General features: G+C 37.9%; 1 protein-coding gene across 9 annotated transcripts in view; it reads right to left on the bottom strand.

The window, feature by feature from the left end:
* The window catches only part of CASK (calcium/calmodulin dependent serine protein kinase), a 187,195-nt gene that overhangs the window by 127,801 nt on the left and 42,931 nt on the right, over positions 1 to 16,463 (bottom strand). For all 9 annotated transcript variants that reach the window (XM_030282940.4, XM_030282926.4, XM_030282892.4 and 6 more), the window contains exon 2: positions 12,227 to 12,339. In XM_030282940.4, the coding sequence (XP_030138800.1) occupies positions 12,227 to 12,339 (113 nt within the window). The remainder of the gene's footprint in view (positions 1 to 12,226; positions 12,340 to 16,463) is intronic.

Raw genomic sequence — 16,463 nt, forward strand, 5'->3', positions numbered from 1 at the left:
AGCTGATTTTTACCTAAAACATAACTGTATAGACAATAATTTATTGCTTGTACCTAACTTCCTTCACTCCATTAAAACAAGTAATATACTGGAAGAAAACTGATGGTAGAACTCGAACAGCAGATAAAACGTAGACTGTCTTGAAGAAACAAGTTAATAGATCTCCTCAGAACTTTCAGGTTTCAGACTTATTTAAATTTTCATGCTTCTCTCGACTGAGCAGCTAAAAAGCTTCAGTATTCTACTGTGTATGATAGCCAAGATATACTTCTACAAGATAGTTCGAAACACAATTCTTTCCATCCACCTTCACATCAAGTAGACCTAATTGTTTCTCTTAATATCTGTCTGCTCCCAAAGATTTTCTTTACTCAAAAAGATTAGAAATCTATTCTTTTTTTCCCCTTCTGAGGCAACTCTTACCCTGGGAAAGAGCCATTGCTTGGCACTGTGTACAACTGGACTAAACACTCTCCTACATAATAGCATACGATGGAAATCTCTCAGCTTCTATGTATTTCATGTATTACTCATAAGTATTTGCTAATGCAGATGTTAGAATGAAAATTTCTATGGAGATCAGTGTGCAGTTTCTACAACTGCACTACAGATTGTGGCACTTTGTCACTGGTCTTCAGCTTCACCATTTTTTCCATGCTTAATTTTTCAGCTGGAAGAACAGTTGGATCATAGGAGGATTAAGCTACTTGTGTTTATTTTATTATGAATATACAGACATATACACACTACAGATCAAAAATATACCCCCCCTTTTGAACTCTATAATTCTCACTCCCAACTGATTATTTTAGGGGTCCATTAAATTTGCTAACACATCTTTATTTTGCAAATTTCCATTGCCTATAGCTCAAAACCATGTTCATCTCCAATCCCATTAAAACACCAGTGAGTGTAGAAAAGCTCCAAGAGGAATGTTTGTAGCTGTCTAAAGGGGAAATTGCTCAAGATTGTGATGTACCTATCAAACTTAGCAGAAAACTCTAGACATTATAAAAGAATAGGAATCTGTGGATCAGAAACCATGAATCCTGCTTTCATAAAAGATACAAATAAAATCAATATTTTAGGCAAGATTTGCAAAGGATTGAAACTGTCCCAGCCAAAACCCACACAACCAAAAGACAGGGGTTTTACTCATGTCCTACTACTATGGCAGGATACAGGTTTGTCATTCTAACAGTGCTATTGTACAAGGACCATTATTTATCATACCACAGTGACATATTTTTAGATTCACAAAACAACAAACCCCACCATTTAAGAGTCAAAAAAGGTTCTCTTTTGATCAATGAATTAACAGAAACTGCAGCTTGGCTGCAATGGATTTTGAATTTTGTTGACAGCACAAACCAGAACAGAATCCATGCTAGCACATCCAAACAGAAAATATTTGAAAATACAGCTGATGCTTATTATCTTCCTTCCCTGTGTTTGTAACCAGCCTGAATTCCAGCAGCACAGCTAAAGCCTATTTCTGGACTACTGGCAAGAATCAGGATTTGTTAGATGAGTACAGAGTGTGTTCAGAGACAGAAGTGTTTTGAAAAGCATTTTAATTTTTCAGGACAGGAGTTGGACATACCTCATGAATTCTGCAGAAATTAAAGACAACAGTGTGTAAGAATGTAGTCTTGAGAGTGTCTATAAAATTAGTATTTTAAAAAGTGTATGTCCAAATTTTTGAAAATAAATTTAATTAAGAATTTTCTTTGCAAAGCGGGTGAAGAAACACACCTTTGTCATTTGGCTTACTGTACTGGTAAAAGATATTGGTAAAGGATACTGGTAAATAGCCTCATATTCCAAGCATTGCTTACTGCTCTAGGATAGCTGGAGCAAGAATATTCTTCCTTACCCCTCCAACCTAAACTTCTTTTTCAAACAAATTTGTTTTACTCAAATTCTGTCTCAAACACTTATGGATGCTGTAATTAAACTAGGGTTTTAGAAAAGAAAACTTTAGGTTATGTGACAAAACCTCATCTGCACACCCACAAAGGAGCAGAGAGACACAATAGCATGTAGGGCAGTGGAGAGCCCAAATACTGCCCTGCTCAGCTGCTGCTCACAGCAGAGCCAACCCAGCAAAGTTATGAAGTGGAATCACAGAATGGCTGAAGGGACCTGTGGAGGCCATCTGGCCCCTCTGCTCAAGCAGGGCCACCAAGACCCCATTGCCCAGGATTGTGTCCAGGCAGCTTTTGAAAATCTCCAACAATCAACAGCCCCCCTGGACACCCAGTGCCAGTGTTCCGTCACTCTCACAGTTTAAAAAGTGTTTCCTGGTGCTGAGGCAGAACCTCCTGTGTTTGTGTGTGCCACTGCCTCTGGTCCTGAACCTGGGCATCACTGAGAAGAGCTTGGTTCTGTCCTCTTTGTACCTTCCCTTCGTGAATTTATACCCATCAACAAATCCCTCCCGAACCTTTCCTTCTCCAGGCTTAAAGAGCCCTCCCAGCTTTTCCTCACAGAAGAGATGCTCCAGTCCCTTTGCTGGGCTCTCTCTGGTACCTCCATGTTCTTCCCATACTGGGGATCCCAGAACTGGAGCCAGCAGTGCAGGTGTGGCCTCAGGAGTGCTGAGGAGAGGGGCAGGACCAGCTCCCTCCCTCCCTCCATCTGCTGCCAATACTTTATCTAAGGCAGCCCAGGATACCACTGGCTCCTCTTGACCACAGGGGCTCATGGCTGGCTCCTGTTCACCTTGGTGCCCACCAGGACCAGCACAGGAGAGTCATCTGCTCTCTTCCAGTCCTTGGGTACCGTCCCAGCCACCTTGTTTACTCCAAGATTATCCTGCATGTCCTCTCAGTGATATCTCTAAGCTCTGTCAGCACTTCTGGGTGCACATCTGTGTAAACACACTTGGAAGGATTCATTATCCTCAGGTGCTTCAGGCCTGTTTCAGACTGACACAACACTGAGTTATTAGACATCTCTTTTGCTGTACACTTCACATATTTAAATACCAAATACAAATACATAAGTCATCATACTCTCAAACTGTCCTATGCATCCAACTAAATATTCAGTAAAGAGACAGACAAGGCTGAAATTGTATGAGATTTTAAGTATATTTTGAATAACAGCAAAGTGTGCCTGTGATATTTTATTTCTGGGTAGAGCACGGATTAGGCTCTTTAGAATCCTGCTCAGCTACAATCTTTCACACTATGGTTTGGGAGATAGGATTTGCAAATCAGTCACATTCAGAGTGCCTGACTGAGGATGCACCTGTAGCTGCCTGGGATGAGCGTTTCAATGGCAGGCTTACCACTGGCACAACCCCCACAGAACAAACCCAGGACAGATATCTCCAAGACTTTTGTAAGCTATTCAGTACACCCACAGGCATCACCCTGTTTGGAATAAGTGGTATTAACTGCAGCATACCTTTTCACTTCTGTGATTCATGCTGGATCACAAGCACTATCTGAAAATGTTTTTGCCAAATCTACTAAGAATTCAAAGTATTTTAAAGTTTAATTTTCAGTGAGTCCTGCATTCTAAATGGTTGTGAGCTCCTGGGCACAGATGGGTTTCAAACAACAGGTTTCAAGGACCAACCAGTTTTTGTCTGGGTGAGGTGATGTATGTTTTCACTGAAGTTTTCCTGAATGAGCAAATACCGTGTAACACTTCAAATGACCAAAATGAGCATAAATTATATTTATTTCCTTGAAAGATGGCTCAATACTATACACTACCCAAATAGATTCACTAGTTATTTCAGTAAAGATTTTAGTCTAATGGTCCTAAGCCCTATATTATATGTAAAAAGAGGAATTAACTTTAAGTGAAAAATCTTATTTCACTGAGTTAAATGGCATGAAGCTTGAAAGAAGTTTTCATAATAATATTTATTGGCATTGGTCTTATTTTATTGCTTATGAATGTGAACATATTTTCTTATTTCACATATATGGAAGTGTGATATAGAATCATAGGATAGTTTGGGTTGGAAAGGACCTTAAAGACCAAATAGTTCCAAACCCCCTGCCATAGGCAAGAACACCTCCCACTAGACCAGGTTGCTCAAAGCCCCATCAAATCTGGCTTTGAACACTTCTAGGGATGAGGCATCCAAAATTTCCCTGGGTAACCTGTTCTAGTGCCTCTCATATAAAGTGAGAAAAAAAATTACAGAGATGTTACTATAGGAGCACTTTTAAATCAACTATGATTACTTAAAAAACCCCAAACTAGGCCAACTGAATATTCAGTTATGTAACAAAACTAACAGTTAAATTATCTATTATCTGCTGCATAAATTCTGTTCAGTGCTAATTACATAATCATTTCCATTATTATATGTGTTCTAAGAATTCCAAGATACAGCAATTTTTTAATTAGCACTCTAATTAAAGTTATTCTTAGAATGAATATTTATTGAAATGGCAGTTAAATACACTTGATGTAATTGCATTTTGAAACCTGTAAAGTGTACCATTTTTATTTATAAAGCTGGGAAATGTTGCCTGCACTTGCTGCTCAGCTGCACGACACCTTTCTCAAAAGCAGCTTCCTGATAATGTTACGTAAACATCTGGCAACAAGGCCCCAGTGCTTTCAACCACTGGACACAACAGTCATTTTTCACAATGCTGGCACCACAGTGACACCAAGAGCAGAAGAACAAAGCTGTCAGAGCCAGCACGCAGCCAAGGAGCAAAGATTGAAAGAGAGGGAGGAAGGGGTGCACTCCTGCAGAGCCATTGTCTGCTCAGTGCTGTATTAAACACAGAAAATCAGATACATGTTAAAGGCAAGGGACTGAAGTCACACAACAAACAAAGCTGTCCTTTTTCTGGAGATTGATTGGAGAAAGAAAGAACTAATAGCTTGCAACACATAAAGACTTAATTATTTTCCTTCTACTTAATCAACAGTGCATAAAAAAATTAGGTAAATATGCTTTTATGCTTTAAAGTGGGTGTAATAAATTCCCAAGCTATGTATGCCCTGCTGAAGATGGAAAAGAAAAATGCTTCATGAACACTGCTGTTAATATGCTTGCATCAAGTATTTCCAGAAATTTTATGTTCTTGAAGTAAAGTAATACCATATAGTTGATCTCTATAACTCTTTGCTTATGATCTGGATAATAGGCCATATTTCCCTACAGAACATGATATTTGCTTCTTGGGATGAATCAAATTTTTCTGTGTGACTCCAAAAGAGGTTGAAACAATGATAATTTGGTCAGTGACACTTAGTATCCCACTCCTGGAAGCCTTTATCTGGGCACAAGCCAAGAAATCCTAAAAAAAAGAAAATACCCCTAATATAAAATGCTGTATTTTACACTTGGGAAAAAAAAAAAAAAGTGAAATGTGGCACCAAGACTGAATTCTGTATTTACAACCACAAAAACATGGGCACCATTTCTGCAGTGAACTGACTGCCAGTAACAAGGATTAAATGAGTCCTTAGAAAGAAACCCTTGTTAAGTGTTCATGCATTCCTGTGATCCATTATATGGATGTGGTCTATGGCTAACATGCCAACTTACAGAAGTGTCTGCTGGGGGAAAAGCCTGCTTCCATCTTTTATGCTACATTTCTGCATATAAGTATTTAATTCAAATGACACTTTGTTTATGAAACTTACAGCAAAGCTATTAAAGCTATTCTATCTATGGGAAAAAATAAATAATAAACAAATAAAGCTATATTTATATTTATGAAATCTGTACTTCTCATAGAAAGAACTATATTTTTAACCAAACCAGCTGACAGCTTCTCCATAAAAACAAAGAAGAAACCTCAAATCCTTCATTAAGTTAAAAGAAGCAAACCCCTCAGAAAGGTTCAGGTAACATTCCCTGTACCAAAACAGGACCAGTTCTATCCCTTTGTGGAAGAAGGAGAACCGAGATGGGAACAATGCATTCCCCAGAAAGGCAGACTCTTGACATTACAAACATCAAAAGTGACTTCAAGTATCAATCTTCAGGTCCTACTAAGAGACATAAATTACTATAGGTCCCTTCCATCGTGACCCAGACATTCTTAAAAAAAAAAAAAATCCTAAAAAGCATTCTTTTTTTATATTTGATTTTATATTACCACAAGGTTCATGCTGGATCACAAGCACTATCTGAAAATGTTTGGGGTAAAGAGTTTCTTCCAAACTCTTTACCCCAACTTGCTTTATTGCTTGTACAGCACTCACAGAAACTATAGTGATATTTTAAGTACCAGCAACATAAACTCCATGACAGTCAGAGTAGTTTTAAATCAGCAAGATTTTAGAGAGTTTCTTTTCAAAACTCCACATTCATGCATTTTCTTATCAACAGAGGTGTCACTAATACCGTATGATTTTTCTGGTCTATAAAAAGATGCCCCAAAATCTTCAAAAGATGCCCCAAAATCTTCATCACTGAGACACACACACTAGATGAATCTCCAAGAAAACTCCCGTGTAACAGTTATACTGCAACACTTCAGTCACTAAATACTTGGATCATGGCTTCTCATGGGGTTAAAATGGTAAATCAAAAGCAAAGTCAAGCTGGTACAGAGCTTTGCACTCTCTGAAATATCCTCATATTTCTGCCTTCAATGAAATAAAACCTGTAATGGTGCCTTCCTCCTGCTTTCATTAAATCACAGAAAAGCTGGTGGGAAATGGCCTCTGATGGACACTGGGTCCAACCCCCACTGAACGTGAGATTACTGCACACACTGGGTCAGGATTGCTGTGATTTCATTGAGCAAACTCTTGAAAACCAAGTCCAGCCTGAACCTGAGCCTTGCAGGCAATTCCTGGCCATTTCCATGTTCCAGCAGCTTCCACTCAAGGACAGCTCAGCTCTGACATTTTTGTAGTTGTTCAAGTAGTTGAAGACCATGTTATAACACCCTCTCAGCCTCCTCTTGACCAGACCAAACAAACCCAAACCCTTCAACCCCTCTTTGCCCATCATGTCCTGCAGGGTCCTGATTATCTTGTCCTTTGCAGGGACCTTTTCAGCTCAAATTATGAAGCCCCAAACTGGGCACAATAGTTCAGGAGTGGGCCCAATGTCACACAGGAGGAAGGCACTGCCCTTGATCTGTGAAATATGGTACAACACAGAACTGACAACGACCAGAAATTCCAGATTAGCTGGTATTTCCAAATCAAAGGCAATGAGTCACTCGTTCTTTCCTCAAATCCAGTCTATATATGGTACAGTATCACGAAATGTGATGACATACAGATTTGTAGTATTTTTTACTCAAAAGAGATGAGCTTAATGCTGACAGTACATTTTTTTCTGAAACCCTTGAAAACACACAGGGAGGGAAGTGCAGAATCTTACAGATACTTTAATGAAAAATAACTTATGATTCACTACAGCCTTCCAGTACCAAAAGTTAAAGATATCATCATGCAACTTCACTCTGAATTAAATAAAGCCTTTTAAAAACACTGCTCTGACAAGATGATTCTAAAAAATGAAAGTCCAAATAAATTAAATAAATAAAAATAAGAAAACTGACAAGGGTAAGCTGTTTAATGAAATAAGCAGAACAAGAGTAAGGTCTCAACTTTAAGAAAAATCTCTCACAATCTGAAAGTTAGTCAGGGATAAAATCTGTGGGCCCCTTTGTGGGAAAAAAAACCCCAACAAACAAAACACTCCCAGTTGTCATTCCAATTCCCCATTAAATAATTCTGTAATTCTTCTCCTAAAGTGGATGATCCCTAGCAAGGCCACTTTCAATTCAATCATCTTGCCCCTCTCTGTGCTAGAAGCAGTCCAAGAACTGTATTTAAAACACTGCTATAATTTTTCTCTTTGTCACAGATAAAAGCATTTTGCAGACTGCATTCACAGCCTGCTTCCAGAAGAACCAGTTTGGGTTCTGAAGGAAACCTCAATCCTTCCTTATCAGCTTATTCATTCAACTTCGCAGTGGCCTGAACACATACAAACCTGTATATCAACTACACACATCAACCTAATAAATAAGGTGTAGACTATTAGAAGGCTGGAGAAGAACTGGTAACCACTTTCTTTGTGAGGACATTTCTGTAGAAATGAATTACAGGTAAGAGAATCTAATATATGTTGAATTAAATTCTGGAAAACAACTTCAGTGCACTGTAAGCACAAAACACTGCCCTTTAAATTGCCTTAAAAAACACTCAGCATGTTACAAGAAAGCAACCTGGATTTAAGAAAAGGCAGATATATAATGTGTATTGGCTTCTAAGTAATAAGGACCGATCACCATTCTGTTCCTGAGAAATGGTGGCTGCACTTCAGAGATATTTGGTGCTAGAGCAGGTAACTAAAAATCAGACATGCAAGCTGTGCACAGAAAAAAACACAAGAGAAAATGCACGGGATGTAGAGAGAGCAGCAAGGGAAATGGACAGTAAAACGAAGATGTGAGCTGTAACAAACTCAGAAATAAGGAACATGCTCCTCTCAGTTTTCTACACCAGAAGTTCTGAGTATAGCAACCAAGAGCTGAACTGAAAATAAGTTTATTTATACTGATATATTTTTTTAGACCTCAGTGAGTTTACTACTACTGGCTTCTGAGAGCCTCAAATACTCTTCCACATGGATTCTCTCAACTGAACAGTAAAAAAGAGACTCTTATGTCTAAAAATAGTCAACCTTCACATTTTCTTATTTTTGATTTTTCTGTATCTCTGTGCTATGATTTTGTGTAGTAGAATCTGTCAACATGTAAAATATCCAACATTAATCCAGCAGATCACGCGGCCACTTGAGCAGTGACAAGGTGTCAATATACTTCATTAATATGGCTAAATTACAACACTACAGAGATTGATGATACACAATATGCAAGACCATGAATACTAATACATAAATCCAATAGAATTTAACCTAGATTAGATTTGCTAGCTGTCAGGCATCGTTACATTGCATTAATTTTCCTCGCTATTATCAAACCACTGCAGAGATGCAGCGAGACACAAAAATCACTTGAGATGTCTATGTTTACATATGCTGTGAGTATTGAGCAGCCTTATGGAAAGAATACCATACCTGATAAAAGTTTGTCTTATGAGCTAGTGGCTTCTCCATCATATGCTACAAATGCTCACAATAATACCAACTGGTAACACATCAGCCTAGAGAAGCATTTCAGCTTGTTTTTTGTTACTCTGCTAAGGAGATACCATTTTTGTAAGACACCGGTATGTATTCTTCTAAATGAATTGTTCTGAAAACAGTCCCTTTAAAACATAGCCAGAGCCCAGCTGTCTCACAGGTTAAAGAAACAGAACTGGTTTTTAAAATTGTATCAAAACTAGTTTTAAATCATCCCTTTCTAGCACAGTAATGCTATGCCTAAATTTTCTCCCTATGTTGTATTGCAACCATATTGGCCCACAGATTACACAATGCTACAAACACCACAGGATCATCTAGGTTGGAAGGACCCTCTGGAGGTGATTTATTCCAAACTCTTGCTCCAAGCAGGTCAAAATAGACCTGGCAGCTTGGAGTCTCATGCAATCCACTTCTGAGCATCTCCTCCACGAATACTCTGTGCAATCAGGTGCAGATTTTTCTTTTTTGTCTCTAATTAGCATTTCTTCATGTTGCAATTTATCCACACGGCCTTTTGTCATTTCATTGTGTGCCCAAATCAAGAGTTTGGCTCCATCTGTTCCATATCCTTTTATGAAGTAATTGAAGACAGCACCAAATCTCATCTCAGCTTCTCTTATTAAGGCTTGACCAACTCAATCCATCTCTGCTGGGCTCCTGCCAGCACATCATTGCTTTTCTTGTACTGGAGAAACCAGCCTGCACACAGTGCTCCAGGTGTGGCCCCACAGGGGATGAACAGAGGGAACAATCACTTGCTTTGCCTTGCTGGCTGCACCTCTGCAATGCTCTGCTCTGCAGTTGGCTGCCTTTGCCACAAGAGTACACTGCTGACAAATAAAAATGAAGTTCTTACCCATCAACACATCATCCTACAGGCGTATTTATGTAAAAGCACTCAAGAACAAAGCCTTTTTAGATTTTATCTGAAAGTGTGGAAGCATATTGGGACCTTTAGCTCTAAGCACGCTAGATATATGTGAATTAATGGAAGAAATTGTCATCAGCTCCCTCACATGCAGAATGTCCTGTTCTCCCACTCCTGTGCCTCAAAGAAAGACTGGAGGCGGAGAGTTGTGCAAAAATAACCTTCAAGAGCAAATTGAACTTGCAGAGGTCAAAATTCAAGGTAAAAAGTATCTCCAAGCGTTAATCTTATCACTTCATTACGGCTCACACTTTAACACAGTTTACAAACACAGCTTCCTCACAGGTATATTTACTTTATACCAATACCACCATGGTGGCTGCCCACCAATCTGCTTAAGGAATGCCACATCAGAAATAAACAACTAACTAACTAAATATTTAAATCCATCCTAGAACCTACATAGAGGTGCAAGAAAACCACCCAACTAAAAAACAAGACAAATGAAAAACAGAGGAAAAACAAAGAGTACAGAAGACGGAAAGGGTTTGTGAAAAATTCACATTCTTATGTTGAAGTAAGAACTTGTTCCACGCTCACTTACACATCTATGTGTCTTTGTGCCTTAATATTACAAATCTAAGGCATAACAACTCAAAACCTTTAAAAAAACCAACCCCAAACCAAAGAAACCCAAACAACAATCCAAAACCACAAAACAAAACAAAGCACCACTAAATCCAGAGAATGCTTATGATTGTACCTCAATGATCTGCTACTTTGAATTAAAATTACAACAGTACAACAAAAGTGGACTTGGAAAAACTCCAGACTTCTTAATACACTCCCAAGCCTATACTTTAGACCCAGGTAGAAACCATCCACATTGCAAACCATCCACATTTTCCTTTTTTCAGTTAAGCTATTATTACTGTTGGCTTTTCTTTTCCTCCCGATGAGTTCCTTCTCTTTTGCCTATGACTTTTCCCTTTCAGAAATTCTTCATGGCCCCAAAAGATTGAATTTTACTGTCATGGAGCCAGAAAGGCAATATTCCAGCAAAGGCAGAAATGTGTCCTATCATCAGCAGCTCAAATGAGGCTTAGAAAAAAAAGAATTTATTTAAAAGGTCTCAACTTATTTAAAAGGTATCAAATAATTTTAATAAACGTTCAGTAGCTCAGAACGCAATGGTTTTGGTGTAACTTTCCAAAACCATGATGGAGCTAATCAGAAGCTGAATATTGTGGAAAATGTGGTTTATATGTTGTTATAGGGCTCGAAAAAGGAAACATTAATGACATTATTAAAATGAAAATATCTGGCAAGATCTGTGATTTACCTTGTAAATCAAGCCAGCCATTAGGGCTGAAGATACTGTTTGTTATGAATACCAACAGAAGTCATTGACCCTTTTTGCTGAAGTTGGGTTCACAATGATTTCAGTGGCATCAGTGGAACTCCCCAAAAACATTACTGTACAAAAGAATATGATTTCTAGAAAAAATATACAGGACACAGAGAACAGAGCAAGTGTCATTGAGCTGGCAATGCTCTTCTCCATGCAGGGTTAAAGAAGAACTTTATGCACATACAAGTTGTGTATTCAACTTGTAAAACATAATTGTTTTACCCTAAAATAGGACACATTTGAGAGTTACAGCCTTGTGTTTACACTGCAGCAGTTCCATAGCACTGCCTGTAATCCTGACTACATGAAAAAAATATTTTTAGTTAATTTTGCACTTTCATAGCAAGTCTTCCCCCATTTATAGCAAATTATTTGCACTGTAGCAGTTCTGCAGCATTGCCTGTAATTCTGACTACATGAAAAAATAGTTTTATATAATTTTGCACTTTAATAGCATGTCTTCACCCATTTATAGCAAATGACTTACTAAATCTAGACTAGTGAAAACAAAACCCATGTGCTCTTACTTTCATTCCAGTGTATGCTTTTTTGACTCAGAACTACTCTTCTTTACAAAATTCACATTCTTAAGACAAAAAAATCCAAACAGAAATAGAAATTCCTTAGAACTATCTTTCTAATATTTATGATAATCACTGATAATATGTATTAGAAACTACTAAAGATTAGTAATGCAAGCACTAAGCTAATTTTGAGATATACAGACTTGCTTTAAAACTTCTAGAAAACATAAAACAAAAAGTATCAAAAGAGAGCAAACACAGGCTGTCAAATCAAAAAAAGCTGTCTGCTGGGAGTTTGCTTAATTATTAATTCTTACCTTCTGTGCTTAATCCAGGACTTGAAGTGAATTTTGCTACATCGACGATCTTCACAGCGAACTGCTGCCCCGTCTCCCGGTTGATGCATCGCCGCACGACGCTGAACGGACCCCTGCAACAGAGAAACCAGCCATGAACAACCATCCTCCTCCTCCTCACCGTGCCACAATGCCCTTCCCAACAAGGCTTTGAGTCGTGCATTCAAGTGTAGTATTTAGACAGAATATACCTCTCGTCCTGGCTGCCCATTAAATGCAAAATTAATGGTTCCGACTATAGACTAGCATAAAGAATATCACTGAATTCTGTATTTTCCCATATTAAAGACATATTCTCTTAACCTGCCCCTTTGAAAAGCTATACTCTTAGAAACCTTATGTAATATGGAAGTGACATTATCATTATTAAATTTTAAGTGGACCTTATATAGATGCAAAATCCAAATGGGGAGGAAATAGAAGTGAGAAAGCCATTCCTTCTTTCCATCCTAATATGAAAGGATAATGAACAACAACAAGACTATCAGAATTGTGAGCTGTTTCAGTTTGTCTGTTTTACACAAAATAGGCTTATTTCCAGTTTGGCATCACTAGATACAAACAACCTCCATTACAATACTTTGAAATTCCACGAAAGCTCATGATTTTCTCTCATCTATGACACTTAGAGAATCCTGGAAGTTACAGATGAAATGAAAAGACTGAAATTAGTTCATACAAATGTCACTGTTGCACTCAAATAAAAGAGAGTAGTTATTTTTCGAAATTGAATTTACATTTGCCAAAACATCACTTAGAACAATGACAACCTTTTAAATCCACCAGCACGAATATATATTTTTGGAAACACCTTTTAGGAGATGATTTAAGTTTTTGGTGCCTTAACTTCTAGTATGGAATATTCTGTCCAATGTTAATAACAACCAATACGGTCAGATAAACAGTGTATATCAAGCTTTCAAACATGAAATATTAATATGCTATGAAAACAGAATAGGATTGTTTCAAGAGTGCACTAGCTGTGGCAAATCAATCCTTTTTTACTGCTGCTTATTTAATGACAGACATGTGAGTTCTAAAGAAATCCATTCTGAAGTCTTCTCAAAAAGATGTGAGGGAAGAATTGAGGATGGAAAGAGCCTTTGTTCAGAAGTTTGTCTATTGAGTGAACATTCACCTGCTGAGTGAAATAAATGCTTTAATATAGCTTGAAAGAAAAATTCTTCCATTTAAACAATGAACTGGAAGTCAGTTGACACATTTCTGAGCAATGGGATTGCAAAGCAACACCATTTTCAAAATAAAAGGCACCCTGAGGAGGCAGAAATGTCCCTCTGAGGGCACTTACGAACCTTGATAACTGGCTTTTGGTATTCCTTTACACACCAGATGATCTGAAGTGTGTTATTCATCACACTGCCAAACCCGTACTCACATAGCTAAAATCCAGGTTTTGTACTCGTTCAACATATAGCATACTTGTAAAGATTTATTGAAATAGAATTATTTCTGACAGAAAACATGAATACCAAAAGTAGTCAATGAGTCCCAGTCTAAATATTCACAAGTAAGAAAGATTTATTAGCACAACCATGGATACATGATGTACGCAGACAGAACAAGTTACTCAAGAAAATGCATGTTTGTTTTCTTTCTTCTTTCCTTGCTCCAAACACACAATGAAATCCCCCATACTGATGACTATTTTCTCTTCTGAATCCACACCCCACTATTATTCAGTACTTGGTCTTTTACTAAAAATATGATAATAAGCCTCTAATACATAGAAATCCACTTTCATCATTAAATGAAAAAGGTTCAACTGACTTCATTTGGCATTGGAAGGATACAGCTATTGACTAAGAATCCTCCCTCCACACTTCAAAAAATGATCTTCTATGAAAAAGTTCCACTTTATACAGATCACTGTCACCCTCTTATTCCAAGTTCCTGCTTCCTCTTTCAGCATTCAAAGTAAATTTGCTTTAAAACACTATAAATACATTTAGATTATAGTAATCTAAAAATATTTCAAAACCTAAACTGCAGCTTTGAAATAACGTTGACAACACCTCCCTTTGTCATAAATCACTAGAAACCAAACATATTTAATTCAAATGATCCTTTTTCTTTTCACTGTCATTGTTCCCTCCTCAAGCCTTTCTGGATACATGAAATAATGCTTTTAACATATTCTGATATAAAAGAGTAGACCACTGGAGGGCAGACACCTCACAAGACCATATCCTTACTTGCAGGCAGATCCCCAAATTCTGTAAATTCACCCAAATTCTATGAATATAAATATTTCTGGCTGTTGGCTGAGCTACTTTTAGATCTCCTAGTTTTGCCAAGCCTGGGCAGGAGAGCCTTTCCAGCCACCACAGTATGTGTATGTGCTTTGAGCAGGCAAAGAGAGTTGGAGGAATCATAAATCAAAAAGGAGCCTATAAACTGCAGTTCTGAGAGGATCAGATCTGTGTGTAACTCACCTTTATCTTGTACAACCATGCCCTGATTTCTCCTTCCATTGTCTATTAACATTTTGAAATCGTGACTTGAGCCATTTCCTTCCTGCATATTAAATCTGGGACAAAAAATTTAGAGCATTTTATTCGGTTCTGTAACAGAAAAGGTACAGAGACACCCCTACATCTCAAAATTTATGGCTATATTGAAACTTCACTATGATTATGACAGAGGCTTCTCTACTTGGATTTAGGAATGTCAAAGACTCTTAAGTAAATGAAATGTGCTGTAAAGCACAGAATACAAGAATTGGGGCTGGAATCAAATTATCTTTAAAGTCCCTTCCAAACCAATCCATTTTATGATTCTATGAATTCAAGTGACACCCACAATTAACTCATTCTATTGAAACAATACAGCAATTTCATACAGAAATAAAAATGCTTTAAAACATAACCTGAAGAAAGACTCAACTATTTACAAACCTCAGACTTCCAACTTTTTAAAAACATTCTCTCTACTGAACCTTTATTGATACTCAAGCTACACACAGCCTCAATATAGTGTTAAGACACTACATTAGATGAATGCATCTCATGACAATAGCATCACAACAAAAGCTTGTATAGCCCAATTTTAGGTAATTTTAAGTCACTCATGAGACGTGCCCTGAACAATTAAGCAGACACCATCACTTCATGTGCAAAGAAACACAAAGGAACTTTTAAATAAATTATGGTTGCAGTTAGTCCTCTCCAGCTGCAATGGCACACAGCAAGTTTACAAATTAAGCTGTAACAGCCCACGGTGATGCTGTATAACCTGAGCTAGAAAACAAGAATCCCTGTTTCCCAGCACAAGAGCTTCAAGCCTTATTTAGAAGCTGAGTAACAAAAGTCTTTCAGCCCACCCTGAGTCTCCGCACTGAAACCACCCAGCGAGGAAAGGAAACACAACAATTCATCTCTCAGCTGAGATGAGGAGCTGCTCAACAGTTGTGCCTGCAGATGGGAAATGTGTATCACATCCTTGCTAAATGACAACTTCTAAAGCTCATTTTGCCAACCCTGCAGCTTGAAATTTACAGATCTAAAGTACAGAGGTAACACAGACTCGGGAAGGAACAACTGTAACCCCAGACACAGATTATCAAAGCTGTCAGAGATAGATAAGAGCGCTTATCTATTAAGAGTATCTGAGTTAAGTTGTATAAGACTTCATTTCCTAAGTCATACAAACTGTAATCATGTCATGTGCTGTACATTTAATTTCTCTCTGTGCTACCTTTAACAGACATAACCCGAGCTTGCAAAATCTTTCCCTGCAGTCAGCTTGCACACCAGCTCAAGTGAGGATCCTTAAAACATGCAAGCCATAAGGACAGATGATTCCTTCACTGATATTTTATCAAGGTTGGCAGCAGCACACTCCAACACCTGGAACGCTTCAAGTCCCACCTACAACATATGCCAAAATCCAAAATGTATGAACTTAAACTGAAGCTGGGATTCATGATGGGTTCTGCTGTCATATGCAGATGGAAATCCAAATGTTACATTACTGAGGTTAGTGAGTACATATAGGCCAAGAAATGTGGATTGAAATGTTAAAGAGGCTGTCTCATGTTTTTTCATTAGTCCAAAACTTCAAATTAGCAGAGCAGGCCTGACGTAATATTAACCCTACTGAAACTATTTTCTGATGGTAATTGTACTTTCTAGCACAGAGCAGCTCATTTTCCATCAGCTAGACACAAGCTTGAAGAAAA

This window comes from Taeniopygia guttata, chromosome 1 (assembly GCF_048771995.1).
Source record: "Taeniopygia guttata chromosome 1, bTaeGut7.mat, whole genome shotgun sequence".
In the NCBI taxonomy this organism is placed as follows: domain Eukaryota; kingdom Metazoa; phylum Chordata; class Aves; order Passeriformes; family Estrildidae; genus Taeniopygia; species Taeniopygia guttata.